Here is a 21,822-nt window from a genome sequence, read left to right on the forward strand (position 1 = left end):
CGACAAGGAGGGCGTAGGGGACTTGGATAGCTGGGAATTTTATAATTCAGAAGCCTGGCCACCTTACCACACCTAGGCGTTGGAAGAATGGGAACATTCCCCAGCCCCTGTTTGCCCACCCCGCAGGCCTTTAGCACCCGAGACTCTCCCTCATGCCAACCCGGCCATGAGGCTTCTCTTTGAGAAGGTCCGGCGTCTGGAGAGCGCACAACATCGCATCAACCCCTCTGGGAAAAACCACGACCGGAGCCCTTTACTGAACGTATTCTCAACTACTACCCGGAGAAAGATATCCAGCCGCTCCGTATTGCCTTCTGCACTGGTACAGAGGACCCTCTCACCCATAATCTACTCCTTCCAGTCTGCCCTTGGGTGCAAAGGCCTCACTGACGAAGGCATGTGCCTCCTCTTCCCTTCCACCCTCAGCGGCACATCCCTAAACTGGTTTGCCTGTGAATGAAGAAGAAAAAAAAATTGTTTAAGAAGCTCTTTTTCTTTGTAGGGCTTTCACAGCAGTTGAACTTAGAAAGAAATTACATGGAAATAACTTTACTCTAGATACCGTTGAGGCAGTGATAAATGACTTCATTAGCAGGTACATTTCTAGTCCTGAGAATGTCTTATGTTGAGAGTGCTCATCAGCCAATTATCTGGAAATAACTATGTTTGAAAACTCCACATGCTTGAGTAATTATTCCACAATGAGCTTAGAAACTGGTTCTACATACAATGCAAGTTGTAAGACTGATTCAGTTACTACTCAAAAGATGTACAAGAAAAATTGTGGAAGTATTACTTACAATTCTATAAAAAAAATTGTGGCCCTAAACTTAAAAGTCTGGTAGACCGTAGTGAATTAGTTTTGCTGGCTAACAATCATGTCAATGGTTATTGTTAATTTTCAAATCTCATTAGCAAGAGGCTGAAACTTTTCAAGTGTAACACCACAGGGGATTTCTCAGTACCCGGATATACCTTCCCATTCTTTTCTTTTCTTAGGTCTTTCAAAGCACCCGAGTAACACCATTTTTCTTTTTTTCGGACCAGTCATTATTAATGTTTGGTATTGTGTTCTTTTGTGCGCATGTGAACTGATCTCCAACTATTTCTTTACTTTTTTACTGTAGTTTTATTGTCATTTTCGGAAGTGAATTCCAAAGTTTCATGCTATATTATATATGATATGACATCTTTTGTGACCCTTTAAGTTTATTGTAGAGGCCTAATCAATGATAGCTTGTATGCAGAAGCATTTTCTTGTTCTAGATGGTCTTCCTTAAGTTGGGGACCATACTATTTTTCAGTATAATAGAAATTTGGTAGATTGAGATGACTATTGTTAGATTGAAATGTTGAAGGACTGAGATTGTAATGTTAATCCTTGTTTTTCCACGGTGCAGCCTGATTTAAGAAAGAGTAGCTGTGTTGATATTACACTAGGTAGTCAGCTCTTGTTGGAGTCTTTATTTGTTTTAAAAATCTGATCTAGAGCAATAAGAAAGAATGAAACAAGTCAAGATAAATGTTAGTATCGATTATCCAAATTAGCAAGGGTGAAATGTCTGTTTTTATGTAATGAAGCATTGTTGTTGGATCAGGCACTTTTCAGCAAGGGAGTGAGTAAACTTGATGCTGAGAATGCAATTAAATTGGTTTTTGAGGAGGGAGAATCAGATAATGATCAGAAGTTAGTTCATGGCCTGTCAAAGCTCTCAATGGATAATTTACTTGTTCAGGCCTCAAAGCAGTGGCTTCGAGGTCAAGAAGTGCCTAAAGAGACAAGGAAATCAAGGATTGTTCATTGGCTTCAGTATCGTGGATTCAGCTGGGATGTTATTGGCTTCGTATTAAAGGAGTTAGAATCTCAGTACCCACCCTAGTCCATAACCATCAACTGAAATGTTGTGTAGTAAGGACAGGGTTTGGGTCTATAATGTCACTTGCTGCTGTGGCTAGAAAATTACTCACTTTAGCCCTTACCAGTACCAGACATAATGTTGCGTTAACCTACCATGCCACCACCTAGTTTAGGTGGGGCGAAGTCTACTTTAATGGCAACATAGCTAGAAGACGAGCAAGAAGTGGCACTATTTGGCTGTTTTTGATAGGAAACACCATTTTGTGTCCGAAAATTGAAACTCTTTTGTATTCATGTATTGTTTATATTTACCTCAATGAAATTTTGTTGTTTGTGTTGCTGTATTTGAAAATAATTACCTTAATCAACCTGCGGATAGTAAGATCACAAGCTCCACTTTTCATGTGTTTGTTTGTATTGTCCATACTCACTGTAAGAACCGTTAGATTTGCTTCGATATTTTAGGGTGTTTTTGGACCTCGTAAGAAAGTACTTAAACTTAGATATCTGCAATATGCTGATAAAGTGGATGCAAATCCATGTGCAGCTGTAATGTTATGGAACAGTTTACTTGGTCTGTGACAGGTATAAGTAATGGTCCTGCTTTTCTAGCAGTTAGAAGAGCCTTGCGAAACTGCTTTCCTAGCAGGAGGGGATGCCAAAGTTATTGCAACCCTCCTTCCTTTAACAATTCTGGTTCTCCCCTTGCAGTCTCAAGATGTCGAATTTCTGTAAGCATTGCTACGACATCTTTCATCATCGGGCGATCATCAGCACGAGTGCTGATACAAAGGAATGCCACAGCTAGTGCTTGCAGCATTTCGTGCATTGTAGGATCAGCTCTTCCCCTAAGCTTCTGATCAAGGATGTCAACCAGATATCGTTTCCTTGCCAAGTTCTCACGAATCCATTGAACTAAATGTGCACCCCCGGCAAAGTTGGGTCTAATGGATGCCTCCCTGTTAATACCTCTAAAAGAACCACACCAAAAATGTAGACATCACTTTTCTCAGTGATACGCTGCATTGATGCATGCTCTGTAGTCACACAAAAAGAAAACATGGTAAGAAACTAACTAAATTTAGTGATTTTTAGAAGAAAATATGGTAAGAAAATTAGGAACTAAAATTATGAAAAGAAGGAGCCATGGATCCATAAGAACAATTGAGGCCTTTGGCTTGTTTTAGAAAAATCATCATCACCAATGCCATTCACAATCCCAGCGAATCCAAAGTCAGCAAGATAAGGCTCATAGCCAGGACCCAACAACACGTTCATGGCTTTGACATCACCATGCAAAATAGCAGGCACACAGTCGTGGTGCAAGTGGGCAAGCGCCGGAGCCATGCCTAAGACAACATCATATGTAGCCTCCCAATCTGCTCCTCCCTTACCAGCACCGTGTAGCACTGAGCTCAAGCTTCCATTGGTAAGGTAGAACAGAAGTTTCATTATTTATATCTGTACAGGTATAAATAATGGTCCTGCTTTTCTACATGTGCTTTCTGATAATGAGAGATGAAAGTCTTCTAATCCAAGATTAGTATTTCTTTGCTGGAAAGTCTTGCTCAGATAAGGACATGTGATCTGGAGTTAGACACACATAAGAGCAACACAACCACGTTGCGGGAATGAAAATATTAGTATGGATGGTAGGGTTGACTTCAAAAGGACAATTAAAAATCAATACAATAGAAAAACACTGGGAGTGAACCCTGTTAGTGATAAGTTAACAGAAGTTAATGTGATAGGAACATGTACAACATAGACCACCAAATGTACCTATAACCGAAGGAAGACTAGTTAAAGATAAATAAGGGCATGTACGATGATGAGGCTTAGCTATCAACATCCCTAAGGACAGGACAATCACTCATTATGTGAGACACCTGGCCAGGCTTGAGAAATCAAATCGATCTGTAGATAATGATCCATTGTCAATCACTCTTGGTCTTCACCTCTTAAGTTCCCAGATTTTCTTCTCACTTGGTAGTTGGAATTTAGATCGCTATTTTCTGTTCACAAATACTATGACCGTCCCCTACAGTGCATTTCTATTATCTGTGCTATGTCCACAAACTCAAAATAAGAAGTCAACTTCAGAGTTGAGACTTTTATAATGATGCTTCATCTTAGACTCCACGCAAATTTTATACAGAGCTCACAAGCCACAAGTAAGGAGTAAAATGCACTCATCAAACCTAGATAATTATTTATGCATTTCGTAGCTCCTCTATACCAACTGTACCAACTTCATGAACTTCAATTCCTTGTGGTCCCAGACTCCCCTTGTGAAGTATTTCCGATGAAACCTTCCCTTGAGGCTTATCATTATCATATGTACTCATAAAAACTGCCGGGTGTCCCATCCAGCCTAAAATACTGTTGCACTAGATTAGCTAGGCTCTGTATGACCTTATAAAGCCTTTCAAGAACTTCAGGTGTTGTGCCATAACACGAAAACCTAAAGTCATTATGCTACTTCCCTTCCCTACATGAAAAATCACGTAATGCTCTCCTGAACTGCAATCTCAAAATCCAACATTAGGCTCTCAATATAATCTTAACAAAATTCAAGAGCACATTTTCTACTGATTTGCGACAATTGACAGGTGCCCTCAAACAACAATTGTCAAGAGCATGTTGAAACAAATTAAAACCCCTACATTGTCTAGCGTTTCAATCAAAATTCAAAATTGAAAAATTGAAAAAGCTATGAACTAGTGAATACTAAAATTTACAATGAATGAACAGAGGCAACAGACCTTGACGACAAGGGGAGAGAGAGAATGCGTTTGGATGCTGGAGAGCGAGGACTGAAAAGTCGGCCTAGGCGGGCGCTAGGCGGCTAGGCGATGGCTAGGCGGGCGCTAGGCGGCTAGGAGATGGCTAGGCGGGCGCTAGGCGGCTAGGCGGTCGCTAGGCGGGCGCTAGGCGGCTAGGCGGTCGCTAGGCGGTGGCTAGGCGGGCGCCTAGGTGGGTTGGGTCTATTTTCAGTGCCGAACTCGGAGGACGAAGCGGTGACTGGGAGAGAAAGTTCCGTCCTCTGCGAGTACAAGGTTCGTGTTCGTTCGAATATATTTAAAGAATATAGCCGATCGGCTGTACTTTTGAAATATTCGAATCAAATTAGAAAGTATAGCCGTGCGGCATCATTTTTGCTTTGTCCAGGGCACGTGCAGCATCTGCTATGAGAGCTCTTTGCTTTAAACTCAAGGAAGGATGCAAAATGCAGAAAGGACGCTCTGATACTACTTGATGCAGTTCAAGTATGAACTCGCAGAGCTTGTTACTATTTTTTTCCTTGTGGATTTTCTTACTACTATTCACCTTTCTTACTTGTTTTGCACTTTAAAGTATGCTGATAATCTCGTTGGCTATAAATGTATGTGAATAATTTCACAATCTACTGTCTACTAGATCCCTCCACTAGTTTATGAATCTTCGAGGTAATTTATTTCATTAAAAAGTAAACTGAAGTCATAATTTCATTTAATATCGAGGAAGAGTACCAGAAGATGCCTTCTGCCATTACTCAGACTACTTTTTTTTTTTAATTTCTTGCTGAAGATATGATAGAGATTCATGGTCATTTCAGAATCCTCATGGTGGTTTTGGATTATTCAGCATATCTTATTACATGGGCTTCTTCTTGTTCTAGCAATAGTATGCTGATAATATTGCAGAAGCCTCAGGAATATGATTTGATGTGGTAGAAATAGAACAGCTTGACCAAATGAGAATACAGTATGCTGATTATTTGCTGATATGCTCTACGTTTTACTTGTTTGGCAGATTAGGGACCGAAGGTTGATGTTGTTGTTTTTTGTTTTCTTGACCTTGCTTCAAATTATGAACCCCAAGATTCACTTGGGGAGTGGCTTGAAGCTGGTGAACAGCCTGTCTATATTGGATTTGATAGCCTTGTGAGTTTGTTGCAGCTTTCTCTATTCATGTTTAATATTCTTTTCCCAGTTCTATCCCAGAGTAGCTCTGTTTGTCCTTACCCTAAAAAAATTACTTGTTCCTTCCCAATTAAAACAATCAACCAAAGCCACAATCTCCAAAGAGTGACCACCTTCATGTTGGTCCCCAACGAACAGGTTGTGGAGGTCTATTCATGACAGATGACAAATCGACCCTTTGGTTGTTCTGTATCTAATTTGACTGGGGCATGTCTAATACATGCAGAGTATACCCTCTGAATTGCGTAGTTAAGGTTACTTGATTGTGCATTTGATTGAAATGGTAAATTGTCTTGCTTGCTAAATTTCTTCAAATTTCTCATATTCAAATCCAAATCCTTATCTCAAATTTCTTCAAATTTCTCATATTCAAATCCAAAACCCTAAATCAAATTCCTCATTTTTTTTTCCCCAAAATCCAAATCCCTCAAATCTAAAGTCCTCAAATCATCTCTTATCCAAATCCCTAAACACATACCATCAAATCTTATACACATACCTCTTAAATCCAATTCCTACATCAAATTCATACATCAAATTTCTCACATCACCTTCCTCACCTTCTCATATCACATCTTACTTCCGTTGCGATGTCAAGAACTCATACGATTCTCCATCTTATTGCAGACTCACAGAAGCATGCGGTCAACCCAGACTCCTTCTTCTATCACTACCACCAAAGGTTCTACTCTTCATACGTCCTCCAAGATCAGATATTGCATATGCTGTGAGTGTGGAAGAGTATTTCATGACTCACTTACCAAGTTGAGCATCCGTGACATATATGCACCAACTTGAGAAGGAGTGTTGACGTGAGTCTCTTAATTAATCAAGGAGATTTACTTTCTTGATTAATTAAGGGATTTACTTTCCTATTTTTTATATAAGTGATAAATTATTGTATAATTAGGAGATATTTTTCTAATTCTTTACTATATCTAATTCCTTTAAAACATTCATATGTAAACTCCTATATATCTCCTTATGGAGAAGAATAAAGAACAACTCAAAGTATTCAAACCATATTCATATTTTAACATGGTATCAGAGTGGGTCGGTTGACTAGGCCCGATTAAACCCAATCAAACAAAAACCCCAAATTAAATCAAAATCAAACAAACCCCAAATTTATAAATTATAAATAATAAATTATTTTTTTTTTAAAAAAGGTGACCAGTGTGGAATTGGTTGCACGTGTGGCCCACTAAAAAGTGGTCCCACGTGAGGAGGAGTGTTGAAGAATACACGAATCCCACATCGGAAACTTAACAAAATAGAAAGTCTCATATAATAAATTGTTCCACTCCTAATAACATGGAGGCCTTTTGTATAAAACCCCACACCTGCTAAACAGGTGGTTAAGTTGGGGACAATATCGATGTTGCTAGTGGTGGGCCAAGGATCCAACCCTCTGAAATCTTAACACACATGATTCTTCGCTAGTCCACAACGATGTTTTATTCCTGTCATGTGCAAGACATCAGAAATGTGAAATTCTGTTATCCTCTTACTAGGTTACTTAACATTACATCGTTTTTGTTTTGCTCGTCAAACAAATCTTCTACAGATGCCTTTGTTTTCATTATTAGATAATGTCTATTAGGGCCACTTCCGCCAGGACAGTAAAAATTGCTATTGGAACTGTTTTTAATACACTGAGAAAGATGCGATGCTTTGGTAAGGAGCTTGGAAATTTACAAAGCTGAACGATTCCTCAAGAGACTTAAGAACTATATTGATGGCTTAAAAATAAAGCCGTTGGCCGCTGCATTATACAAACACAGTTTCTTTCTTAGTCTTGCAACCCTATGCACTTGCCTCTCTCAATTTATAGCATTACCTAAAAACCAGACATCATCAAGCAGAAGATTAGTAGAAAACTCTAGCCAAATCATTCCTTATTCCGGCAGGTAGAATAGCAGCTGGAGGAGGAGACACAAAATTTTGCTTTTCTATGGTGCGGCACCTTTCTGAATAAATAAAGACCCACCTCCGGTCCTTATGTTGAGGTCAGCTCAAAAACCTACATGAAACACAAGCACATGCAACAATCAAGCAACAATTTGTGATACATCCGAAATAATAATAGAGTAATAGGTTTACCAAACTCCATTGAAATCAACTGAGGATAGATTAACAGCTTGATGAGTATCAGCTGTGCTTTCTGTGCACATACCCCCAGTACTACGACTATTTCCCGTGTCAACAGAGGTTTCATTTCCATGCTTGGACTTGTTGCTCTGACTCCTAATATTGTATTTAAATAGTATAGCCGCGTATAGCCGTGGGGCTATACTTGTAAAATTTCTATTCATAGCTCAGCTCACTGTTAAACAACAGAGGTTGCATTTCCATGCTTGGACTTGTTGCTTTGACTCCTAACAGTTTCACATACTGAATATGCCATCTCATTAATGGAGCTCAAAAATCCACCATACATGAAGAGGGGATAGAGTCAACCTTCTGAATAGACCTAAATCACAAATATCACCCGTTTCATTGGACATGCTTCTGAATAGGCAATCCACATGTCGGCTATAGTCAAAATTCCAATTAGAGCAGCGATAAGGCAAGAGACAATAAAAAGGCGATCAGTTGGATTCTTGCTGTTCCAATTGGAGAAAAAAAATATCAATGTCACCATCATCATCCATCCTCGATGACTACTTGTTTGATCTACATTCGCATGAGCATCAAACTGCCCAATCCCAGTTTAATTAGGCTCCAACTGATATATCCTCCAATATGATTCCATCATTCAATAACATTATCAAAAGCCTTAATTCATCATGTGCAACAGAGGGTCGAATAATGCTTTTTATAGGTGCTACTTACTGTAACCGCTTCAACCTTAAAAATATATATATATATATATATATAATATAAAATAAAAAATAAAAAAATAAAAAATAAAACTGAAAACGTTTCACAAGTAAAACAAATATCATTCCAAATAAAAAGCACTTGCTGCCATGATTAGTTTCATATCAAAATTCAGATGTAAAAGTCAGATACAAAATACATGTAAACGTGAAGGAAATACAAAGTCCACCACAGTTCTATCATAATTTAGTGATATTTTAAATTAAATGACAGTCCTGTGAAAAAACAAAACACCCCTATCTTTAGAGACCAAAGCAACACACAACCTTCACGCCACACAAAACCCGCTTCATACTTCACTTTCTATTCTATTTTCTTGGAAACCAAACAGAATAGTCTAAAAGCAAAGCATAACATATGTAAATACATTCTAATATGTAATCACGAATACGTATCTATGAGTGTGTTTCATTTTGAAATAATAAATAATAAATACATTGAACCGTGAAGAAATCAGAAAATGAAAAGTGAAAGTGTTTGAAAAAAAAAAATTAAGGGAACTTATAGTGACATTCAGAGGAGATGGAGATGGATCGCGTCATTCAGAGAAAACCCTAGCCTTAGCTTGACCCACGAAGAGAGGGAAAATTCAAAGTGTAGGAATCGAAGCAAAACTGAAATCCTAAGATTGATTTTTGGGTTTCTTGAGCGCAAATTAGAGCATTATCCATTACTATTTGGCCATTATGTGAGTCTTTATTGTCTCCTTTTGATTTTTAACTAGCATTTTCCCATTTAACACTTGTATTATACATATACGAATGTATTTTTTAATAATACTTTCGTTTTGCGTACACGTCTTAAAGACTTAGTACAATACACGTATGTACATACTTTTCATATTTAATACACTTGTTTTTTTTTAAAAAAAAATTCAATAATACATACAAAAGTCAAGTATTATACACATAAAATTATATTAAAATATTATATGGTGGCTGAACATTTTAGTTCTAGAAAATTTTCTTTTTAGTAATTAAATAATATCTTAGACTTATTTAATTATCATTTCTTTAGTCAATAATTAAATACTTTAATTAACTTAGCTTTTGAGTTGGGTTTATAGACGTTGAGTCTGGTTTTTGTTGGTTGAGTTGTGTCTTTTGCTGATGATTTCTCCTTCAATTTATAGAGAATGGAGGTCAGTTGAGTAGACCAGTAGTTAATTTGAAGTACCCACTTGCCATTGATTTTGGTGAGTGGGTTGCTGAAAATATAAGTAAACCCAAAAAAGTTGCTAAGAGGCTTTGATGTGATTTGACAGAAGCTATCACTATTAGACTTAAAGAAATCCAATGTATTAGTCCACTTGCCATTGATTTGTGAGTGACAACCAAAAGTAGCTGACTAAAAGACAAAAAGAAATGGAGAGATAATGACCATCATCTCTACTTCTTTCTTTATTCATTCTTTAAGCTCACTTGAATATTATTTTATTCTTCTTTCAACATTTGTGTAGACCTTTCACGTATTGAACTTTGGCTTTGTTTTAATATTCTTCACAGAGAATGTCAAATTGTTTCCATCTACCACATCTTCATTTTATTCTTCTTTGAATCAACTCACTTGTGATGAAGTCCCTCTATTTATAAAGTGAAACTTGATTTGCAGCCACTAAGTTTCTCCTCCGAACATGCCTTGATGCATAATGAACTGGGAATGCTAGATTGATCCAATTGCTGCAAATTTTGGATATGTTGTTTTCTACATAAGTAGGAGCAACATTCATGAAGAACTTAATTCCATTTGAGCAATAGAAAATCTGATTTAGAATGGTTGTAACTGACTGATCGTTACAGACTGCTGTCATGAGCAGAAATCATGATTAATACTCTGAAGATTCAATTTTTGCGCAAATGACGCCAAATTCGGATATGTCATAGTAGACATCCAAATGAACAACTTTCATGAAGAATTAATGTTCATTTGAGGACTGGAAGCCGGCCTGAATTGGGTCATAATTAGACCCAAATTGCCACTGTTTTCAGCTTTCGTTGTTGCTGGTATGCCTTTGATGTTTGGTGTCGTGAGAATCCCACATTTATCCGAATGATCCCAACTTTGAATATGTTGCAGTAGACATTCTAATGAAAAACTTTTATGAAGAAATAAAATTCATTAGAGTATTAGAATTAGGCCCGAATTGGGCCCGAATTGCTGCTATACTAGTGTTGTGCATCTGGTGTTTTCAGCTCTTAAGATTCCACATTTGTCCGAATAAACCCAAATTTGGATATATTATAATAGATATAGAGATGAACAACTTTCATGAAGGATGAAACTTGATTTGAGTGCTGGAATTTGAATTGTTAGCCAACTCCATCTGACTGCAGCAATACATGTCTAGCCTTATTTTGGCCATTTTGATGTTCATAGAAAACTACCTACCATTTTAGGCAAAAATACAATTTTTGGTACAAACGCTAACAGAACAACATACTACAAAATACATTTGTTTTCGATTACGCAGAATACGAGAATGTACACAGTGGTACTAACCCCGTTAATCATTTATATAAAATACAAGTAATATGTCAATGAAAACCATAACATGAAAAATGGACAGAAACTCAAAAGCGCGCATGTCATAGTCTATAGTCGTTAATTTTCGGGATTAAATTGTAAATTACTTGAAAGCCTCCCTCATCAGGGGGAATTGAGGAAAGAATCACAACCGTTGAATCCATTGATAAAACGTGGGGACCCTGCCATGAACCACTCATCAAAGACCGCCAACTTGCCAAAGCTTTCATATAAGGCTTTGAGCCAAGCTGGGATGCAAAAATAACAGCAATAAAAATCAAACCACTCATACATAATTATGTTAATTTCATTTTGGAAATCTAGGGTTTTTGATTTTAATTCTAATTTGTTTTAGATCTTAAAAATAGTTTGGAGTTCAATACCAAATAAGTTTTTAAATCTTAAAATAAGTATTTAAAAACTTATATTTTCAAAATAAATCATAATTTTTTAATTATTTTTTTATAAATGAGATACCAAACGGCCCTTAAATTTCATTTAGGTTTAGGTTTATAGTTCAAGTCTGCATTAATTATAGGTGACGTGCTACAGAGTGTAAGGCATGTGGATAACTTCTCAGTGGTCCAATGTTGGTCAAAATATATTTGATTCTTGAAATTCATCTGGTACTTGCTATATCGATGTATTGTGTCCGATTCTGCAAATAGCAAGCTTAGATAGAGAGGGTTTTGAAGAGTTTTTCTATTTAAACCCTGTACTTTTCTTTGCTCATCCTAAGACTTCAATCATTAAGCTTTTAAGTTTTATTATTGCATAAAAAGACAACAAAAAAAGTCATCCAACTTAATACTTAATCGTATTATATCTATACACACATCCACACACACCACCACTCTTCATATTAAATTTTAGAAAAGCACAAACTCCTCTACACCATATTGCCAAACGGCTTCTCTCTTTCAATCCAAAAAACTTACTACATTCTCATTTTCTCTTCACAAACCCTAAATACGGTATGCAAATAGTGGCTTGTGGGTCGTCAATTGAGGTATGTAATGTGAGATTATTTCTGGGTCGTCAATTAAGCTCTTAAGTTTTATTTTTTGTTTGTTATCAATACATCATTTCTCTGTAATAAAAAACTGAAGAACACATTGCCATATGACATCATTGGACTAATAGTATATTGTTTTGATCATAATATGTTTTTTTATAAAAGACCAATATATATAAAGAATAGTTGACAACAATGTTTTTATCTCTTTAAGTAATGTGAGGTTGATGTGAACTTAGAGTGGTGATCAAGATAGTGGGGTGTGAAGTTGATAAGTTTTTTTTTTTTTTTTCCTGTTGGGTGGCTATTTAAGGGTAGTTTGGGAAGATAGTAAGGTTTTATAAGAAATTGTTTAAATTTGAACTACAAGTTAGAATGAACTTAAAATATGAGATGAACAAAGAAAAGTGCGAGATTTAAATAGACAAACTCTCTTTGAAATACAACTGGCATGACTGGTTCTGCAAAACCGCAGCTTTTCAAACATATTAAAAACCTTGTATAAAATAGTCACCTACCTCTGTATAAGGACTCACAAGTCAACGGGAGCTAATTAATTATAATGTTCTAGCCTCAAGGAGGTAGGTTTTTTTTTTTTTTTTTCTTTTCTATATAAGATGCTATGCCAATAGCATAGTACACTAATTCACTCATAAAATCATAGAGTTTCCAATTTACCAAAACATTAGAGCTCTTCCATCTCACACATACGAGTCATCTTCAACATGAAGGTAACCATTTTATTTTAATTTGTTCTTAAACACATATGTATATGTACTATTCCACATTTTTTGCAAGTTTCGTGTTTTTTTTTAATGCAAGTGAAAAGAACAAATTAATTAGTGTTTCCTAAAAGAGCTAAGAAACTATGTGTTTTTTGTTTCTACAATGCAGCAGAAGATATTGGTGAAGGTGCCAATGCACTGTGACAAATGCAGAACCAAGGCCTTGAAGATTGCAGCAGCTGCACACGGTATGCATCCATCGATATGAACAGATCAATCAAAATTTCCTTCAACTCTTTCATCACCAATTATGTCAGTTGATTAGTATTAATGGAATGATTATATATAAAGCAGGTGTGAGCAAAGTGTCCATTGAAGGAGCAGACAAAGATCACATTGAGGTGATTGGAGATGGGGTTGATTCTGTTTGCTTGACCAGATTGTTAAGGAAGAAGCTTCGCTCCGCCACCATTGTCAAAGTTGAAGAAGTGAAGGAAGCTAAAGCTGATACGAAAGAGGAAAAGCCAACTCCACCAGTTCAATGCATATCATCAGCCAGCTATTGTGCTCCGCAGTGTCCTTCAATGTATTATGGAGTGGTTTGTGAATATCCAGAACCAAACAACTGCTCTATCATGTAATTGTCCTTGACATTTTAATTCAAATTTGAAGACCAGTCATGTAATTTTTTACTTGGCATTTAAATTTAAATTCGAAGATCATTATCAAAACCAAGACTAGCTAGATCACAAGTTCAGAAAACAAAGATATACAATATCGATCCATTTCTTTTTATTTTTTAGATTTTGTTCGTGCTTGTGCCTTCTTCACGAATAATTTTTTATTAGGATTTAAAAAATAAACGGTCTAAATTACAAACTATAATGTTGAGTTCTCCATAAAAAGTGGACGGCATAAGAAATTTTAAGTATGAGAAGTGACACCTTAACTACTTGGTGCCTGAGGCTAGCCAAGAATGAATCAATCATATGGGACAATGTGTGGAAAACAAAGATTGAGTGGGACGATATTTTGAGGGACATAATTCCATGGAGGTGGTTTGGCAGTCAAGAAAGAATCAATCATGTACACTTACCATGATCATCTTGCATTATTTTATATGCAAATATTTGAATATCTCATGTGACATATCCGCATATGTAATATATGTTCCCCCACTGCAATTAAGCAAAACATTTTACCCAAATTTACGATAGTGCCACATTATTAATTTATGTGAAAGCAAAGGACTTGGACTTTTCTATCAACGACAGCTAGGGGTTGTAATAATAAACTTGTAGTCATGCATATTAGGTATGCTTTTTTCATCCAAATAAAATTAAAAAAAGGGTTTTCACATTTGTGAAATCTACTTTTACGCCTTCTTTTTTATTACTAAAAGACCTTGACTTCACAAGATAGATTTTTACCAACTACATGAATCTTTAACCTTAAGGCAGTCAAATCAAAATGAGTTCTAAAGATAAGAAAGAAAGAAATGCATGTACTTTCTGTAGTTTCAACAAAGTAGTCTAGATTATTTCTGCAGCGTATATATATCTAATTTCAAATTAAAGTAGAGAGCTTTTAAGCCTCCAACAATTATATACATATATGGGTATTTCCAATTCATGTTGGCAAAAATAGACTACTTATATATAATTTGATTTTAGCTAATTCGATATTAGATGAAACAATTTACATAAGGAGTTGACTACGTAATTAGCATGAAATTTTGTTTTTCTCGTAATATTGAATGGAAAAATATACTTGACTCCTTATATGTAATGCGTCCTTTCTTCTAGCAAACAAATTATAGTTTAACACATCAACATGGTCTAGTTCAGTGAAAAAGGGTATTGACTTGCAGACTAGTGGTCTTATGTTCGATTTCCCTATGACACATTAGTAGTGTGTATGAAAAACCTCCCTCCCTTTATAATTTAGATTATCACCTGTATTTTGACATTTATTTTTTGTTGTGATTTTAGTGAGTTACTCGGGTATATTAAATATCGTTTTCAAATTCGTTACGTTGTATAGATTAAGAGGATTAGCTGGATAAGCGTGATGGATAGTTTTGAGTGGCCGAACCGTGTGATGGTCAAAAGGTTTTGATCCTTGAAATTCATTTGCTACTTGCTGGCGATATTGACTCATTCTCTGGGTGTTGAGACTACTTAATCACTGGATAGAATGCCATTAAAAATAAATTAATTAAAAGTTGTCAAACCCACTAGTAATTAGGAACTGATAAATATCTCTTAATAATATATTAGTTCCGTATGAATTCAAATGCCACAACAAGGGAAAATTAAAGCTACAGTGATACGCAATCAAAGTATTCTAGCTTGTGGTAAAACATTTATAATAATATATAGAGAAAAGTAAGTATTCTACGTTGACTGTCACCCTCTTGCTCCGTTGATTCAGAGCTGTTGTGTTCTTATAAGGCGTATTAGTAACGGTCACTTTGCTCATGTTTACAAAGAAATGAATTTTGTAGTTGATTGTATGACTAACTGGAGCATTAACTTGGATATGGGGGTTTGTTATTTGGATGAGGCTCCTATCGGGGTTAACTCTTTCTCGATGGATGATTTCTTAAGGTGTTGTTAGGCTCACTTGATCTGTATTAGTTAGTTGTTGTTTCTTATTGAGGTTTTGTCCCCCTTATCTCATTAATAATAAAAAATATAAGTGAGAATGAGATGTGTATTCTTTTATAAAATAAAAAATTAAAATAAAGAATACCATTGGTCCATTGGCATGACTAATTCTGCGAAACCGCGGTGCTTGACTGACTTTATAAAAAGAAAACAAAAATAATTATTGTTGCCATATGTATATGAACTTACAATAGTATAAGTACAGATCACAGCAAGAGTTCTACTTTCATAGATTCATAGAGTTTTCCATCCCAAAAATTCAAAGGTCTTCCATTTTGTTTTGGTCATACATATATACCCTCCAACATGAAGGTACATTTTATGCAAGTACGTTGCCTTCATTTTCTTTTTTCATGTATGCATATATTTATGTGTTTGTTGTTTTGCAGCAAAAGATATTAGTGAAGGTGCAAATGCACTGTGACAAATGCAGAACCAAGGCGTTGAAGATTGCAGCATCTGCATACGGTATATATATATATATATATATCCATGATCCATCAAAATTTCCTTCAACTTTTTCAGATATATTAATTGGAGTTGATAACATAAGCAGGTGTGAGCAAAGTGTCGATAGAAGGAGCAAACAGGGATCATGTGGAGGTGATCGGAGACGGTGTGGACTCGGTTTGCCTGACGGAGTTGCTAAGGAAGAAGCTTGGCTTCGCGGCCATAGTTAAAGTTGAACAAGTGAAAGGAGATAAAAGAGAGGAAAAGCCAACTGCAAACTATATTCAGTATTGTGCTCCGCAGTGTCCTCCAATGTACTGTGAAGTGGTTCGCGAATATCCAGAGCCAACTTGCTCTATCATGTAATTGTCCTAGAAAGTTTTATTTAATTTCACGATTATATCAATTTAATTACAGTATTTTAATTCATGATTGAAAAGTTGACTATATCTATGTACAAAATGGGCACATCCACCTCAGCTAGTTTGCCATTTCATATATATATGGCGTAAGATTCAATCGAACAAATTTGAATTTACATTTTTGCTGATGCTAAATGGAGCTGTTGCTTTCTGTAAGAAGTTCTGACCCACCCAACTTTATGAATAACCAAAGAGGGTATAATTTCACTACAAGAACATATTTTTTTAGTGATGACACCAATTTAATTACCCGAACTTTTAATTTTGAGTATAAAGTTTTCACTTCAGGCTTAAATAAGCTATAATAAGGTCATATTTATAATACAAGAAAGTTTTGTAGGCCAAAAAAAGTAATAACTATTAATTTTATTCACGGTAGGAAATCAAAAATAAAAGAAAACTAATTACAACTAATATGGGAATTCTTGATGTGCAAGAAAACTCATAAGTCACGCCAAGAAAGACTTTGACTTTGTTATGATATATATATGTTATATATTATATTATTTGTATGTAGGAGATGTATATTTAATGACAGCTAGTGCAGGTTGGAATAACAAACTTGTAGTCATGGATATTAGGTATGCTTTCTCATCCAAAATCTGCTTTTTACGAGTTGTTATAGATTACTAAAAGACTTTGACTTCGCTGTTCCAATGTAAATTATATAAAAGATATAATCACCATGACGAGAATTAATTAGTTTCATAAACATGTATGAACCACTTAAATAAGTGATTTTCTCTCGTATATGTTTCAAACGATTTTCTAATTACGTACGTTGAAAGGTATTCTAGAGAACCTATGGTGGAGAGGATTTTAGTTTTCAGTTTAGGTCTTGGTACCCCATACCAGAGGCAAGTTTGTTAGATACCTCGCTTTCAGATCGAATTTGTATATCTTAGAAAAACCTATGATCATATGGCAGGTAGTATATTGCAAATCAACCATCAATATGAGACAAAGGGGATTGGGTCATTATCAATGGAAATGTGGATTGTGACATTGTGGAGGTGGGTTGGTAGTCAAGAAAGAATCAATATCATTCTTCACTTCTCATCTTGCCTAATTATAATTTACAAATATTAAATATCTCATGTGACATAGTCATGCATGTAATATGTACGTTCAAATTAGATTTTCTAAACAAATGTTTTCCCATGGGCTCTTCACTTTATCTATCTCTTCTGTTCTAACATAGGAATAAAAGATACAGAAGCTGAACCACCCTTTATTGATGACCAATTTATAACGTAAAAACAAAGTCTAAGGTTTACCTGTTTCATTGTTTATCAAAACTATATCAAATTTCATAACTACAAAAGAGAAAAACCGAACTTGAAAGGAACAAATTGTGAGTTAACGAAACTTACAGCCAAAAGGCATTATGCATGGATACTTTAGTTACCATTGGATTGTTGGCACTGAGTAGAAAACACTGAACACTAAAGACCCCGTTTTGATGGTTAACAAGTCTCTATTGTCTGAAAGTTGAAATTCAAAACTTACCACAAAAATGGCATCTTCCTTAGAACTCCGTCCTTGGACTCAAATTCAGTGTCAATAGACAAAATAAGACATATCTCTTTCCTCCTAGAGAGACGGTCCTATAATATATTTCACGCGGTTTAGCAGTATACAAATCACAGAACCTAGGCAATAGTTTACACCCTGGTTGAGTAGGTAACAGATCATCAGGCAGGCACAGAGGTTGAATAGGTATGAGTGATGTAAAGTCATTTGACATGAGATAGGCGGGCAAAGATGTAGGCTGTGTAACACCCCGACTCCAAATTTAATCCCTTATTTAAATTATTTAAGTGAAATTACAAATTTACCCTTGGAGTAGGGGTATTTGGGTCATTTTCTTACCTGAAAAGAGTTTGGGGCAATGACTGGTATATTTGGGTAGGTCGTACTGAGATAAGTCCTTAGACATGTTGTGGGCTCGAATCGGAGTTGTAACGAGAGAGATATGGTCAAAAGAAACTCAGTGGCACAACCGTAATTATTTCAAAATGAGATTTTTATAAAAACAGATATTTCTCTCTCTCTCTCTCTCTCTCTCTCTCTCTCTCTCTCTCTCTCTCTCTCCCTGCGTGCAGAAACAACCCTTTGTTACTGTTCACCGCGGTAGTTTTTGGGCCACCACCGTTGCATCCGGCCACCGCTTGGGGTGGCACCAGTCCAAAAAGAACCGGGCCACCTCCCTCTTCCCATCCCGACCAATCTCAGCTACTGGAATCACCTGTGATCGTCGGAAAATGCAAAAATACAACCGGTTTTAACCCAAAATTCACGGAGCTTGTTCGAACGCCTCCGTCCACCGTTTTCATCGATCTAGGTATGCTTTCTCATCCTTTTAATGTGTTCTAGCTGATGGTTGAGTAGGATTGCATTAATTTTTAGGGTTGATAGGTCGATTTTCAAATTGAAAATCTGCCAGTTTTTGGATCGCTATTCCGGCCACTTCCGGTCATTTTTTGGGGTAGGTCCAAGAACAAAAGAGGCTCCAAATATGGTGTTATAGCTAAGATAGGAGTTTGGAGCCGTGGTTTTGAGATTTTCCGGCGATGCGTAATCGCTTTGGGCACCCACGTGCTGCCGGAGCGTGAGGCGGCGCGTGGGCACTGTAGAAAAAGGGCACTATGTCCCGATGTAATCTCCTGGTTCTCACGAGTGCATAGATGTGCTCGGATTTCAATTTGGATACCGTTTGAGCCTCGAACAGATATCGCCTATTGCGCGTTATCTGGGTTCGATAGGTTGGGACCATTGGATGGTCTCGAATTTAATATATCTTAATCTAGGTGTTTCTAGGATCGTGTAGGAATTCACGGATCGTGAATAGGAGCCCCGGATGTTCCGATTTATTAATTTAAAGTTTATGTTTATAATAGCCGTCAGATCGTGCAATCGTGAGCGATCCGACCGTCCAATATAGACCAAACTTGTGGGACAAGTGTCCTATACTTTTTAGAACTCATAGGAACTTGCAGATCGGAATTTGGAGGTTGTGGGCCCCGTGGTCCCGTTTGACCAAACGTGGGTAGTTTGACCCTTGGTTGACCTTGAGTCTTCCGAGGTAGTTTTACCTTCCTAGCAGGATTATAACGACCCTAATGACAGGTCTTGAGCGTTGTTGAGCCATGTTGACAAGGTTGAGATCTTTAGAGTGTTTATTATTATCGTAGGAAACTCTTAGACTTTATTTTTAAAATAATTAGCATGGCTTTGTGATAGAATTTTATGCATATGAATTAAATGGTTTATTGAAATCCATTTTTATAATTAATAGATGATTTAGCATTTTTGGTAAAGTATTGGTGATGGGTGGGGTACTTGGGATGTTGTTGAGGTTCATACAATATTAGAGTTTAACTTATATCTTTGAATATATGTATAAATGTATGAAAAGAGTTTAGAATGTCAATTTGAAGTGCTATACGCACTACCCTAAGTACCTCGGATTTTGATTACACTATAAGTACCACCCTGTATTTGTTAGGTCCCACGTGGCGTAGGTTATCCGGCTTGCGGACAGACCCCATACGTGACGTTGGTTGTACCGGCGTATGGGGAGATATTGTGATATGATGTTAAAGTCTCGCGTAGCGTAGGATTTTCCGGCATTAAGACATACCCCATACGTGACGTTGGTGGTACCGCCGTATGGGGAGATTATGTGATAGTATGTTGAGGTCGCACATGGCGCAGGTTATCCGGCGTGTTGATAGACCCCATACGTGGTGTTGGTTGTACCGACGTATGGGGAGATATTGTGACAATATGTTGAAGTCGAACGTAGCGTAGGTTATCCGGCGCATTGACCGACCTCATACGTGGCGTTGGTTGTACCGGCGTATGGGGAGATATTGTGATAATATGGTGAGGTCACACATGGCGTAGGTTATTCGGCATGTTGACAGACCCCATACGTGGCATTGGTTGTACCGGCGTATGGGGAGTTTATGTGAATAACAGAGAGATAAATAAAGGTATTGTATGTGCTTGGAATCGGGTTTTAGGGGAAGAACTACGTGTGGCTTGATCCCTCAGTAAGGGTACGTAGGCAGCCTAAGGTTACTAGGTGCAGCCACAGACTAAATGTTAGTCATGTTGTTTTAGTCATGTTGTTTTATGGAGATTGGTTCGGACCTTATTGTTGGTCCTGAAATTTATGTGAAAATAAGATGCAGTCTTGTTAGGAGGTTTAAATTTTGTATGTTTAATATTTGGGAACTTCGGGGCGGGTCCTATCAGGCTGCCATTCATAATGATGATGAGGCTCAGGCTAAGGAGGATAATCATCCACATCAGAAGAGTAGACATATTCGTACTCGTCGCAGCGACAGTAGTGGTCGTCTTCGAATTCAACAACCTCATTACGCAAACACGTGAAAATCAGCCAATTCCCGTCACTCATTTTCACGGCTAAACTTTTTTCATCAAATTCGTATGGCAATGCAATGCAGTTGATAAAAGAATGCTCTTTCCATGTTTGGCTGGTGTCAGCCATATCATAGCGGAAGATATACTAGACAAACATGACACAAAGATATTAGTGCCTGTTGAAGAAAAAATGTGATCCTCCCAACACAATTTTACCACCACTAATTAAATAATGGGGTTTTATTATTTTAGGTTTAACCCATTCGAGATGCAAGTCTCTTAATTACAATCCCTTGCTTCAAGGGAACACCCTTTGATTCCATCATAAAGAAACAGAACGTGTGTGTTTGATTTTGCAGCTGCTCCCAAGTCCAACCTCAGGGTGCCTACGTATCCCTTGCGGGAATCAAGCCACTCGTAGTTCAAAAATTTGCAATGAGTAAATGACTCATTGCAAAAGGGGAAAATTGAATGAATTTGATTGAGGAATGTTTGAGCGAATTTAGCTGAATAAACCAGGGATTCTATTTTGATGTGTGTTTGGGGTGAATTTGGTTAAGAATAAACCAGGGATTATGATCGGATTTAAGATTTGGGCGGTTGCATCTAGATTGAGTCTCTAGATTGCCTACGTACCCTTTTGAATGGATCAAACCAACGTAGCTCAGAATTGATTTGTGCGGAGATAGAAATTTGATTTGGGGGAATTTGGTTGATGTAATCAGTTATTCAAATTTGGTTGCGATTCCGTCTATTGAGATGTTAGACTGCCTACGTACCCTTAATGGGATCAAACCGACATAGTTCCAAATTTAGAAATGAATGGGTAAGTGTGGCCCACTAGTTTAGAATTTGTGTCTTTGAGACAATTTGGAGATTTTAAGATTTTCACAGGTAAATGACCTATGAGAAAAATTGAA

At 36.8% G+C, this 21,822-nt stretch overlaps 2 protein-coding genes across 4 annotated transcripts; both read left to right on the forward strand.

Annotated features, from left to right (window-relative positions):
• LOC18773741 (heavy metal-associated isoprenylated plant protein 47) lies at positions 12,384 to 13,825 on the forward strand. 2 transcript variants are annotated; one of them, XM_020566969.1, is made up of 3 exons: positions 12,385 to 12,975; positions 13,139 to 13,217; positions 13,321 to 13,825. In XM_020566969.1, the coding sequence occupies exons 1-3, from the start codon at positions 12,970 to 12,972 to the stop codon at positions 13,608 to 13,610; spliced, it is 375 nt and encodes a 124-aa protein (XP_020422558.1). In that variant the 5' UTR covers positions 12,385 to 12,969; the 3' UTR covers positions 13,611 to 13,825. The 2 variants fall into 2 exon arrangements, with proteins under 2 accessions (XP_007206993.1, XP_020422558.1); XM_007206931.2 differs by having other exon boundaries at positions 12,384 to 13,217; positions 13,324 to 13,825.
• Positions 15,842 to 16,666, forward strand: LOC18773448 (heavy metal-associated isoprenylated plant protein 47). Of its 2 annotated transcripts, XM_007206764.2 has the most exons (3): positions 15,842 to 15,950; positions 16,028 to 16,106; positions 16,195 to 16,666. In XM_007206764.2, the coding sequence occupies exons 1-3, from the start codon at positions 15,945 to 15,947 to the stop codon at positions 16,452 to 16,454; spliced, it is 345 nt and encodes a 114-aa protein (XP_007206826.1). In that variant the 5' UTR covers positions 15,842 to 15,944; the 3' UTR covers positions 16,455 to 16,666. The 2 variants fall into 2 exon arrangements, with proteins under 2 accessions (XP_007206826.1, XP_020422509.1); XM_020566920.1 differs by lacking the exon at positions 15,842 to 15,950 and having other exon boundaries at positions 15,960 to 16,106.

The sequence above is a fragment of the Prunus persica genome, chromosome G6 (genome assembly GCF_000346465.2).
Source record: "Prunus persica cultivar Lovell chromosome G6, Prunus_persica_NCBIv2, whole genome shotgun sequence".
NCBI lineage: Eukaryota > Viridiplantae > Streptophyta > Magnoliopsida > Rosales > Rosaceae > Prunus > Prunus persica.